General features: G+C 43.7%; 1 protein-coding gene across 4 annotated transcripts in view; it reads right to left on the bottom strand.

Moving 5' to 3' along the window:
* The window catches only part of Tenm2 (teneurin transmembrane protein 2), an 881,534-nt gene that overhangs the window by 258,614 nt on the left and 609,578 nt on the right, over nucleotides 1–13,342 (bottom strand). For all 4 annotated transcript variants that reach the window (XM_026407438.2, XM_026407439.2, XM_026407440.2 and 1 more), the window contains exon 4: nucleotides 6,394–6,628. In XM_026407438.2, coding sequence (XP_026263223.2) covers nucleotides 6,394–6,628 — 235 coding nt within the window. The remainder of the gene's footprint in view (nucleotides 1–6,393; nucleotides 6,629–13,342) is intronic.

Genomic DNA, 13,342 nt, shown 5'->3' with positions numbered 1-13,342 from the left:
ATGGAGAGAAAAAGGAAAAAAAAAAAAAACAACTCCAACAGGTTACCTTGGTTTAATATTCTCAAGATCAAGCTTGTCAGTGATTCTGTCAGAAAATTAATCCTTGGGTAAAAAAAAATCAATCAGAGAACAAGTTTGGAATAGTCTTTGGACTCAGCATGGCGAGGATGTTCCAACAATCTCTTTGCTTCTCTGTGAGAACCTTATTTACTAAAGGTCTTGAATCTTGATTCCCAAATATACGCTACCAATGCAGCATCCAGATCAGGACAAGATGAGGCATATGGAAGACCAGAAAAGCGTTTTCTGATCCCCGAATTAGACTCCTTGAATGACACTTGTCAAGCCCAGAATGCTCAGCTCTCCACTAGAGCACCTGCCATGGCTTCATGCTACAGGGAGAATGACCTTTGCAGGATGACCTAGTGGTCAGCCATGGTCAGCCATGGTCCTGTGACTGTTTGGCCTCCTCTACCAATCTGGCAAAGTTCTGTTTAGAAGGAAAAAAAAAAAGAAAACTACAGAAATGAACTAAAAAAGCAGCTGTACTTCTTGTTTGCACAGTATTGGTTTGAGCCCACTTTTTAAAATATGCAGAGCATTAGGGGCTGGGTTGTGGTTCAGCAGTAGAGCGCTCACCTAGCGCATGTGAGGCCCTGGGTTCGATCCTCAGCCCACATAAAAATAAGTAAATAAAGGTATTGTGTTTAACTACAATTAAAAAATAAATATTAAAAAAATATGCAGAGCATTCAACCTCTGCCTGTAAACCTGTTGACCCATGTCCCATGCTGCCCCACCATGGAGCAGCCAGGCCTCAGACTCACCACCCTGAGCTGCCTCTAACCCTCAGAGCTAGAGCCAAAGGTCCCTTACATCTTGCCCTGTCTCTGATTTTTGACAATGACTGAGTCTATACCCAGTAACAGGCTGGACTTTGCCCCATAGATTGATTCTTGACTTATGTCACTTATAATGTAATGACTTCACCAATCCTATGCCCAAGACAAATTAACTTCTTATGTGCCATCAGAATAAGAATAGTGCCCACCCCAACTGCAAGTCCCAAAGTCATTATCAAAAAAGGCTAAACACATGGGATTTGGAGTCAGGTAGACCTGAGCTCCGTACCAGCTCTGCCATTTACTAAGGGTGATTCGAGACCTATCTACCCTGAGTCTTCATTTTTCCTTTGTTTGAAATAGAGACAGTGACATGCACCTAATGGAAGGGCTTAAGGGATCAAACAGGATCATATATATAAAGCTAAGGGCCAAGTCAAAAGCACTTGATTAAGAAAAGCTGTTATTCATATATCTATACAGTGATGTAAAATCAATGTAACAAAATTTTTGCAGAAAAATTTTTAAGGAGAAAAATCTGTTGCTGGGTATGGTAGCTTGTGCTCTAATCCAGGAGACTCAGGAGACTGAGGCAGGAGGATCTCACATTTAAAACCAGCCTGGGCAACTCAGCAAGACCCTCAAAATAAAGTTAAAAATAAAATTTAAGAGGGCTGGGGATATATCTCAGGGACAGAACACTTGCCTAGATTGTGTGAGGCCCTGGGTTCCATTCCCCAGTACAAAATGAACAAAACACAATTCCTGAGATCTTCAGATACAATAAGTAAATGGATGATTGTCTGTTATGTACATATTTAGAATCAAATGCCTGACGTATAGTCACTAAACTGAATTCTCTTCACATTGTAGACTGAACTTGTCCCAGACTGAACTTGTGTTTTATGCCAGAGAACCTGTTTGTAGGTAAGCCAATGCTATCACTGTGGGTGCCACAAGGAAGGCATCACTGTGCGGAGTCTGCCCTGAAGCGGCCTCCCATCCTGGCAGCCCCGATTCCTCTCGACTATTGCTATGTTTTCCCAACTGGACCTTCAGTCCCCCCTCACTCCAAAAGCCTCCATGCTCTTTGATGCTCTTGTGGTGAAGTCCAGTCCTTGGCACAGCCCGAGGCCTGGTACCCTCCCTCCCTTGCCTGCCTTTCCAGCTGGCTGTCTATTCTGGAGCCTTAGCATTTCCTCCCCAGGTAGGACACTGCTCTTGCCTCCCACAGCTCTCTGCAAGGCCGAGCCCCGCTGCTCATCCTCAACATAAATGAGATCTCCCTTGGGCCTGGCTTCTTTCTCTCTGCCTCTCCTGGCACTGATCACGGCAGGGACATTTCTATCATCATCTGCTCACGTACCTCCCACCTAGCATCTTGGTAAAGGCAGGGACTTTGTTCTCCTCCTTTCTTGAGTTCTCAGTGACTAGCACATGGTAGGGGTTCTCATGGATATTTCTAGAATGAATAATGGATGACGGTCTTAGAAAACCACTGGCAAAACTTGTGTTCAGCTTGAGGACGTTGGTGATGAGAGTCAGGCCTTCCAGGACTTCACAACTCAGAGGGAAGTTCTGCCCTGCTTAGGGATTCTCTTTGGAGACCTGCGCCCAAAGAGAATCAGAGAGAAGCTCGCTTCAGCAGATCACACATAGGGAGGAAAGGAAGCTCCTCCGTGGCTGACTTCAGACACTCCCCAGGAGGCAGCGGCCAGAGATCCCAACCAAGAACTGCCCGTGGATTCTGTTCCAGGAATTCTGAGAATAGGTGGGGCTGAAGGCAGTGGTTTACCATGGAGACCTCTCTCTGTGCTCTCTGCTTCTGTTTGTTTTTTTTTTTCTCGGATTCTATTAGGGCTCCTATGTAAATGGACTGCTTCTGGTTGTGGAAATTCATACACTCTGTTCTTTTTGGAGCTTGACATTGATGGGGAACCCTCCTCACACGTTCTTTTGTCTTGTATTAAGTTTCAAGTAACTTTCCTAGGTTCATCTGTGAACACATGACCAGTGAAACTCCACATCATGTACCACCCTAAGAGTGGGAAGTTGTACTCCATGTGTGCACAGTGTGTCAAAATGCACCCCACTGTCATGTGTACCTAAAAAGAACAAATATAAGAAAAAAAAATCATCATGTGTTCAGTCCTATTTTCTAGCTGTGTTTCCTTCATTAGAACCCTTGATTCTGCTCATCAGAGGAAAAAAAAATAGAAAATGGATAATTCAGAAAAGATCCAAGGAGCCGCTTTAAACTGATGGGGAAGTCACACAGCAGCACTGGGAGAGAAGGGCCCACTCCCCACAGCCTCAGGAAACACAGTGATGTGGCTTCTGGTTTCTGGGTGTGGCAGAAGGCCTGCTTGTTACCTCCAGAATCACAATGTTCTTCACCACACCCAGAGGTTTGCACTAACGAGACAGCCACCATGAAGATGTTTGTGGTTGTCCACTGTGTTTTCCAAATCAGTGAGCACACATGATCAGCCTCCAGAACATCTTCCCTTTAATGACTCTCTCTCTCCAGAATATGATTAACTGCTTCTTATTTGACATGAATAGGAATGTGAATCAATATGGTATCATGCCCCTACCCAGAAGGACACCCATACCTTTATTCTCTCACAGGTAAAAAAACGATATCATTAAACTGACAGTCTTAGCATTTAAGTGAGTGAATCTGTTCAGTTCTCAGTTGCCAAGACATATGAAAAAAGCAGTGGGGGATGGGAATAAATAATATGCTAGAGCCTTTGACTGTTCTCTAGTTTTCTATTAGGTGAGCTCCTACTGATTCCTCAAAACCCAGCCCAAGCAGCCCCTTCACCTGTGAAAATTTTCATAACATTTATGGGAGAGTTAATTCCTTCTTTTGCTGTACAATACTTGTGATTTTTATACTCTTTTATTGTGTATACTGCAATATCTTTTTGTTTAGGTAACAACCTCTTCTTTTAGATTATATGAGAGTCATAAGGGGATAATGCATGTTTTACTTATCACCTCCTCTGCATCTAACGTTGTTCTTGTCACACTTAAAAATGACTTGAAAAAATATTTGCTAATAAGAAAGAAAATTAGGAATCTTTAAGAAAATCACAAATCCAGCAACTCTATGGACTACTGCTCAAGCTCTCAGATCTCATGCAGTTGTACATCCAAGTTTTTTATACTCAGTTCCATGAGCACAGTTTCAGAGTTTTGCCAAATTCTGCCCATTGCCTGACTTCTGTTTCTAGCCCCATCTGGAAGCCTGACATTCCCTCATCCTTATCAAAGGGCCTGCAGATGTTGTTCTCCTTTGTTTTTACTTCTGACAGACTTCTGATAGAGTTTCGGCAGTCTTATGTACCTGCAAAATTTTGTCTTTTGAGTTGCCTCTTCTGAATGCATCATTCAGGAGTCCTAAGCCTTAGAGAAATGCCACACATCCAAAAGATGTGCAGGAAAATTCTGCAAGAGTTGACTTCAGGAAAGCAGGAAAAGAACCTGCTGGTTTTGTGCAACTGGTCTACCAAATGTTTGTCAAGAGGACATTTTATTACAAATGGATATTCAAAGCGAACCTCCAGGGGTACCATATGATTACATCAGCAGCTGGGAGATGTATTTGTGTTGACGTTTATGTGTTGTGTGAGATCTTATCACCGAGGGGAGACCCTGCAAAAAGCAGATGGTCTGATGGATCTGGCCCTGTAAGTGTAACGATTAGGGCTGTAAATGTAGGCTTGTGATTGTCTGCCCATTGACATCTCATCACCTTGCTTCTTGTGTAGGGAACACGAGGGGCCCCTGCAATGTGACTTCTAATTTATTGTCTCCCCGAAGCCATACACTTCTTGCAGGTGACTTTGTCCCTCTACATCTGGGTTCTGCATCTTTAAGACAGTAATAAAGCAGTCCCTTCTGACCTTGCTGGATTGCTTTCAGGCTTGAAAGAGATAATACTTGCAGGCATAAACATCCAGTATACATGAAGGGGCCCCCACAGAAACTGCTAATGGTGGTGGTGGGCCTCTTCTCCTTCATCTAATCTCCTTCATCTAATCCACCAGGTAGCCTTTCCTCCCAGAAACTATTTTCAAAACAATCATCTATTAATGTAAAAATAGGCTGACTTGAGCCTAACACACTCTAGGGAAGTTTGTGGATGTGGGGAGGAAATGAGAGAATCTCATGCAGCCTCCAGGACCACCGTGAATCGGGAGAACATTCCCAGTCCAGGCTGGTAGACCAGTTGCTTCCAGCAAAGCCATCTCAGTGACTTACGACAACAGTGCAGATGTTTAAGTTCGTGACTATATATACTATATACGTAGATTTTTTAAAAATTGACTTGACATATTTTAAGCTTCAAAGATTAAGATCGTAGGCATGTTTAAAAATAAACCTATAATTGTCAGAAAATAAGATTAACTCAACTTTGGTGTGATTACACCAACAAGGATATACCACACATTAATGCTCGAGATCTTATTTAAAAAAAAAAAAGCCGAAAACATCACAGATGAGAAACAGCTCCAAATGCTATAGCTTTCCAAACTGCTTCCAGCTGTGTGCAGAAAATTCACTGGCCATTACCAGAAAGATCACAGATTATTTCTGTCTTTCTTCACACCTAAATTATTAAAGTTTACAAACTGAGAACTTTGTGAAGGGTCAACACAAATGGGCCTTTCTCTCTGTGTAGTCTCCATGGTCCTTCCAGACAAGGAAATAATAGCAACTGGAGCCCAGAAGCCATGACAGCATCTGGGGGCGGAGCCACGAGGCTGTTTCAATGCCTGGCCAATCCACTCTCAGCCTCTGCTGTCAATCAGATCCCAGCCCGCTGGGCTAGGACCACAGGGTCTTCCTGCAGGTGATAAAGGCACATGTGGCTTTGGAAGACCAGAGCGAGGGTGGAGAGATGATAGAAGGGAAGGCAAAACCGAAACAAAGCCAGACCTGAAGATGGTTTTCAAACTCTTCCCTCCTGACATCATTGCCGTCCTTTTTTTCTTGTTTGTTTTTATACATTATTGTTTGCCCCACAGGCATCAAGCTGTTAGTGTGTACAGGAGGGATTAAAGTGAGACTGCATGTTGGATGAAATATAAATTAAAATTATACTTCTGTCAGTCTGGAATCAGGGATTGTTTCTCAAGGTCTCCCCAAACACTTAATTTCAAATGAGTCTTCATTTATTACTTCAAGAAAGGCCAAATGCATAATTTATCAGCAGCTTTCAGTCAATATACCCTTATAAGCATGTTTCCCATGAGCCTTTGAGTAAAAATATGTTATGCTAATTCTATTAGTTGGGTACACAAGAGCTGTCTAAGAGAGTAAACAAGCATTAAAAGGAGACACATGTGAACAAAGAAATACCTATCAGCCCACGTTCAGGGACAAATTGCCAAGGGAATAAGGAGGGGCTAAGCCTGTCTGCTGTTCATGCGGGGGGTCTCGCTCCCATTAGAACTGAGACCCCCCAGTGGCCATGTGTGGGTGGTTCAGGGTCAAGGCGAGGGCAGCTGGCAGAGCTCTGAGTGGGGACTGGACTCACCGGGTCTCCAGGGGAACGTTGCTGTTCAGCACCCAGCTGTCCTGTAGTTGCACCGACTCCGGAGTGGTGGCCAGGTCATTGGGCGCTGGTGCAGGGGCGTGGATCTGACTCCGCCGGTTGGTTAGCGAGTTCCGGTTGAGGGAGTTGGCGGAGGAGTGGTGGTGGGACAGCGTGTGGTTGTGAGGGGGCGGGAGAGGGGGCCTCAGCGTGGACTGACTGTGGTGGTTTGGAGGGCCTGAAAAAGAAGAAAGAGAAAGCTGTCAGTGCCTGTCGATGCCAGCCTCGGGCACTCTGCAAACCCACAGAGGGGCGTCTGCAACCCAAATCCCTGAGATCCACAAACCAGAGGCACAGGTAAGACTGCAGAACGCCCCAGGGTTAGTTACAAATGCATGACGTGCTTTAATTTGCATTTATCCATATGCATCAAACAAAGAACGAGGTTAGCAAAATCAAGTTGGTGAGGGATGACCAGTGGAATATTTGGAATGTATAACTACTCAATAAAAGTAACACAAGAGTCAAGGTTGATGATTGCTGTGACAAGTTTCCATTCCATTTCCTGGTAAACCTGTACACTGTACACATTCTTAAAAAAATAGAGGCTGAACTGAAGGAAGGAGGAAGTAGAATAGTGGTTACCAGAGACGAGAGAGGGTATAAAGGTGGGAGAGGTTGGTCATGGGTGAAAATTTATAGTTAGCTAGGAGAGAGGAGTTCTGGTGTTCTGCTGCATGGTAGGGTAATGATGGTCAATAATCATATAAATATCAGAATATTAAAAGAGGATTTTGGCCAGAGGCCATGGTGCACATCTGTAATCCTAGTACTCAGGAGGCTGAGGCAGGTAGATTGCAAGTTTGAGGTCAGCTTCAGCAAGTTAGAGAAATCCTATCTCAAAATGAAATTTTAAAAAGGGACTGAGGATGTAGCTCTGTGGTAAAGCACCCTGGGTTCAATCCCCAATACTGGAAAAAAAAAAGATTTTGAATGTTTTGCCCTGAAGATAAAATATCTGAGGTGACAGATGGGTTAATTGCCCTGATTTTATCATTACATAATGTATACATGTATTGAAGCATGAAGCATCACATTGTAACCCATACATATGTATAATTCTTTTTTTTTTTTATTGGTCGTTCATAACATTACATAGTTCTTAATACATCATATTACACGGTTTGATTCAAGTGGATTATGAACTCCCGCTTTTACCCCGTATAATTCTTGTGTCAATTAAGCATAAAATAATAAATTAATCTTTCTAAAAGGAACAAGAACATGGTAGGACATGGGGTGGGGCCAGGCAGGACAGTGAAGTGATTGACATTGGGTGCCCAAGTAGCCATATGGAAATGCCCACGGGCTCAAGGCAGACTCAACTTCTCCTTTTGCTAGAAGAGCTGAAGATCTGGACTTAGGGATAAAATTTCCTAGGTTTTCAAGATTTGATAATTAATTCAAAATAAATTGATAAACAGGTAAGTAAATATGTACAGAAACACAATGTTTGTATGTATAATTTTTTTTTTGGAGAGTCAACCAAATACTCCCGGGAGCACAGTTCGATCAGTGGGTTGATAACTTCTCTCCTCTGAGAGATGAACCCCGAGGACCGAGTCTCTCCATAAGGTCAGGGGAGATGTTTTCCAACTGTGCTCCTTCCTTCAAGTAGCATCCTATTTTTAAAATAATGAAATCCTCTATCTTTTCAAGAAAAATGAACACATGAGATCGCCAAGTCGGGGAATATCCCCATGTAAATATCAACTACAGAAGACAGATCTGTGCGAGGTTTTCGTAGCAACCGGTCCCCAATCTTCTACACGATGAAATCTTTAAGCATAATGAAATCGAAAGTGGTCTGCTCTGCGAATAAGCCTATAATTTCACTTTAATGGATGCTGAAACATGACTTTTAATTTGTGTCCTTTGAGAAAGTTTATCTTATTTTTTTTAATTTTTGAAGCCTCCAGGCAGGGCTGGCAGCTCACCAGGTGACTGCTGAGCCTTGTCATTTTGGCCCCTGCCAACTTTTAAAATCCTCAGCCCCTGCTGTCCTGGCTTGAAGAAGTTGGCTCAAGTCATTTAAACAAGCAATTTGACACAAATTTCAACTACTTGTCTCCTTATGTGGCCGGGCTCCATCTCCAAAAGGTGTAATCTACATTCTAGGGTTCCTGCAAAGCCTGCCCAAGCATCCTGAGGGAAAGATGACATGTCAAAATGACGCGAGGTTTGGAGATCACCGCGACCAACAGAAACTGGGCAGAAAAATAGGGTGGAAACTAGTTTTTTGAAGTTTGCCTCTCTGGGCTGAAGTTATGGAATAATGTTACAAAAAAAAAGACAACTAAAACTGAAACCCGGTGGGAAATGCCACGGTGCCGTCGTATAGATTTTCAATCGTGCCCTCCAAATGAACCTGTAATTCATGTTTTACATTATGCATCGGTGACACTTTAAATATATCTTTGGGGGAGTTTCATAGCTGTGGCACGCTATTATATTTTCTGGCATTGTTGTCTGTCGAGTAATATATTATTACATGGTTATTTAGCATTTGTCTGTCTCATGTTAGTGGAAAGAGGCAGGGAAGGGGGTGAATGATGTAATAATGATCCCCCTGAGATGCTCTCTGAGCCCCTCACACGCGGTTAATGAATTCTCATGCCTTTCTTTTTCCCTCTCTCAACTCCCATCCAAGCGGTATCATTACTCCTCATTAGTCAGGTAATTATGGAACTTGCTGCTGGAAGACAGGGTGAGTCAGTACAGAAGTGGGAATGCTTTCCCCCTCCCCAGCCCCCAGCCCTCCAGACCACACACTCTCCCCAGTACAAAGAGGCCGTGGGAGGGATTTAATTCACTAAATGAGATGGCAGACCCTCCTGCTTCCTGTGTATTCACCCTGAGCTAACTTCCCTCCTTGGCTCCTGCTTGTGTGGCCATTCCCTGTCCATCTGCCTCGTGTGTGGGCAGAATTCCCCTGGCTGTGGGATCTGGGGTAGTGCCCTGGGGAATGGATGCTTGATTTGGGTGCTACGTGATCTGTTTCAAATAGAATGCAGTTAGCTGCGAAGGAGGTCAAGTTCTCTCTCTCTTCTTCTAAAGAGAAGGCTTAGAACTTCCTGGAAGAAACAGAGAAAGAAGAGGAAGGGAAGATGAGAGAATACTCAATTCTATACTAACTTTACCCTCCTAGGAAGCAACGTTCTATTGCACTACAAATGAATTTAATGACATCAACAAAACCCCCAAATGGTCCAGCATCCTCAGGAAGATATTTTCCTTATTACCATAGCTCATGTCCAAAGTGATGTTGATTCTATTTGCTCATGTGTCTATCTATCCAATAGTCGTAGTTTGAACTAGGAGGAGGAGGGAGAACACAAAGAAGACCACAGCAGAGTGCTATGGGAATGTCTAGGAGGGGTATTTAGCTGGAGGTTAGCACAGAACATCCCAAGAGCCAGGTTCAAGGATGAGGTCTGCCACTTTCTGGCTGCATGAAGCTAAGCATGCTACCTCAACTTACTCCTCTGTCAAAAGGTGAAAAAATAGCAGAGACTATCTGCTAAGGTTCCTCTGAAAGGCAGAGAGAAAGCATGGATGTCAAGTGCTTAATATACTACCCACTGGCTGGCAAGCTCCCCAAACCATGTGCATAGAACATGATTTGTTTCTTTCAGGAACAAAGGGATGGGTAAGACATGATGGCATATTCCTAGGAGCTCAGATTTGTAGGAAAAGTCAATCTAGACCTGACTTATCCAGGTCACAAGTAATAGATCAATAGCCCTCAATCTGAATATTATCAAAAAATAAAAGTCAATATTCGATGGAGTGTTCCAAATTCCTGACTTCAGAACAAAAATCAAAATCAAAATGCTGAGTCTCATAACAGCAGCCAGGTAGAGGTGGATGCTCTTGAGTCTCTTCTGTTGTGTGCCATCAACCTGGGTCATCCCATTATTATCCCTGCTGGATACACCCACTGTGTCCTCCACTCCTCGTGCTTCTATGCCGGTGGCTCCTAGCATAACTTGAGTACCTGGTATTCAGTGTGGGTAATGTGCCGCCACGCCCTCTGCTATAACTAACTGTCCCAAGCGCTTTTTGCCTTGATCAGCTTTCATTACAGCCATCCGACATACTTGTTGGCTGAGAAGTTTTTCCATATTTGAAAATACATACAATGACTGACAACCTGCCTCACTGCTTCCCAAGAAGCCAAAATATATGAAAAGCCCCTCTCCAAAGTATTGGATGTCTTCCATTTGTGGCAAAACAGGGACACGCAACTCATCTTGATGAAGGAGCCCTCATGTCCACTCTACGTTCTGCGTTTATTTGGTTTAATTAATGTGCACATTATTTATGGATCTCCCATTACATAAACATAAAATCACATAATAATGTAACTTAATCACAAACAACCTCATAACATAAATGCTTACACTGTATCACCTAATAAGAATGCTATTAGTTGGCAAAAGGCAATTGTCATTAAAACCTTGGTGCTGACCTATCGAATGGCACCTATTTACTTTGAGTGGAGAACCTGAAAGTTATTTTGAGTTGCTGTACAGTGTCAGGTCCTAGCAAGAAAGAATGATGGCACTGGTTCTTAATACCAAAGAAGGTACAGTCAGGAAAAATTCTAGAAAAAATGAGTGGCTTTAAGGGGCAGTGCTTCCTGTGTGCTTGAACATGAAGGGCTTTCAAGAGCTAGTACCACCATTGGTCCTGCAGGAGCATGGTCCCAGCGTCTGTGTTTTACATTTATTTTTGGTGCCAGTTGACTTTGATAAGAAAGTTGTCCATGTGTTTTGTCCTGCTTAAATTCCTATTGGAGTCCTAAGAAAAATAAATGGAATCCTAAGAAAAATAAAGCATTGCTTTGTGGAGCGACGATGCCCACTCCAAACAAGATGGCGGCCTGCATCCGTTCTTGTGTTGACTGTGGCAAAGCTACTTGAGTACAAGTGGAAACAACAAACGCCCACATTTTAAATAACATAAAGGAAGAATTTGGGGGTGGGGAGCTAAGGAAGTAAATTGTTAATAATTAGCTATTGTTGTTGTACTCTGCCTAAGTAAACAGACCGGGCAGGCAGTGAGTCTGGGTCTGCTGTTGCCAAGGGTGAGGGTATGGAGTGGGAGGAGGGACAAACTGAGACAGCCTTGTCTTGTTTGATAGCCTGCACCAATTTTTCCTGGTGATTAAAAACAATGATAAAGTGTATGAAGGAAAAAAAAAAAACATAAGTAGGGACCTGCCTCACTGCTAATAAATCACTCATGGCCGGGGGCGGCGTGCCCGTGGTTGGTCTTTAAGCATTGATAAATTAACCACAAACCCTCTGCCTTCTTCTCTGGACCCACCTCTCTGGGGCAAGTTCCTTCTTGACAGCAGTGTGAGATGCTAGAAGTGGGATGGTGTTGGCAGAGACTTTGGAGTCTCCGGTTGATGAAAACTGGCACAAGGCACTCTTTTGAAATCTGACCTTGTGTGGGAGCCAAAGGGAATTGGGGGTGAAGACTTTTCAGAAAAACACCCTCTGGGTTGAATCCAGGAGGGTGGGTGTATTGCAGAGCACCAGGCTGGGGATAGCTGGAATCTCTGCTTGACCATATCACCAGATGTGTGTCCCTCGAAAAGCTGCAAACCTCGTTTTTGAGTCTGTTTCTTCACCTGTGGGATGGATGCGGAATTTTGCTTCTCATATCTGGTTAATTTGGAGAATCGGATGAGAATTTGTAAATAGGAAGCCGAGCATAATTTCTGGTACATAGTAAGCTATTAATAAAGAGTCTCATGTTGTATTATTATTTGGCATAATCAAAGAAATTGATAATCGTAGCAAGCAGCCACAGCAGCCCTGATGCTGAGGAGACTGGAGAGCATCTCCTGGGACGCTGTGGGCCCCACTTTTCCTAGCTCTTGGAAACAGTAGCTCTTGGAGGAAGATGTCAGATATATACCGATGGAGAGAAAAATCACCACCCTGTGATACAGACCTTTCAACCTTCAAATTCAGCCCACAGAAGGTCAGAGGAACTAAGAGACATAACCTAGGGTGCTGATACAGGTAGTCCCCAAAGTCTGTCTCTGAGGGGTCACATAAATGAAACTTGGGACACAGAATTGTTCCATTTTGACAAATAAAACAATCACTGTTAATGAGAACCCAATGGTAACGCTGACTACAGTTGCTATGAGTGAAATCCTCCCTGCTAAGTACTGAACATAAATGACTTTTGTGTATTCCCACTCATTGTTATGGGACAGGACACTTATCATCCCCATTCCCCATCCAGCAAGTAAGGTTCAGAGGGTTAAGTAACAAGCCAAAGGTTACACAGCTTAGTAAGTGGTAGAGCTGTCTCTCTGATTCCAGCATCTCTTCCTCTCCTAGCCATATGCAAAGAAATACAGGGGGAAGAGCACATTCCACAGGGAAGAACTAGGACCCTGACCCTGGGTGACATGTACATAACAAGTATAAAGGGAAACTGGCTTGACTCCTTTTTTTGCACACAGCTTAAATGGCAGAATAGAATCTTGAGAGAAACTGGAGGGATCGCCCACCTCAAAGCTCTGCTCTGCCTCCTGAGGCTGCTGGAATCAGGAGAAATAGGCCAGAACAGCCAAACTGCAGTGCAATCTCTTTTTTATGCCTTCCCAAAGGCCCTCCCCTGTGCTGTGTCCCTGGCTCCCATAACCAGTGGCATGAGGGACGAGCAGCAATTAGGTCTGTCAGAGGCTGAGCCAAGGGCACACTCCGCCCTGGCTTGTCCTGCCCTCTTCTGACCAGAGGCATTTCACCAACACCCTGGGGAAAGGAGGGACGGGGGAGGGGGGAGGGAGGTGGTTCAAGTCCAGACTCTTTCAGTGTTTGGAAAGAGATTTCCTTATTTGTCTCTAACTATCAGGCACTTCCAA

This window comes from Urocitellus parryii, chromosome 1 (assembly GCF_045843805.1).
Source record: "Urocitellus parryii isolate mUroPar1 chromosome 1, mUroPar1.hap1, whole genome shotgun sequence".
In the NCBI taxonomy this organism is placed as follows: Eukaryota; Metazoa; Chordata; class Mammalia; order Rodentia; family Sciuridae; genus Urocitellus; species Urocitellus parryii.
The sequence above is the reverse complement of the archived record's forward strand: the minus strand, read 5'-3'. Positions and strand labels throughout refer to the sequence as shown.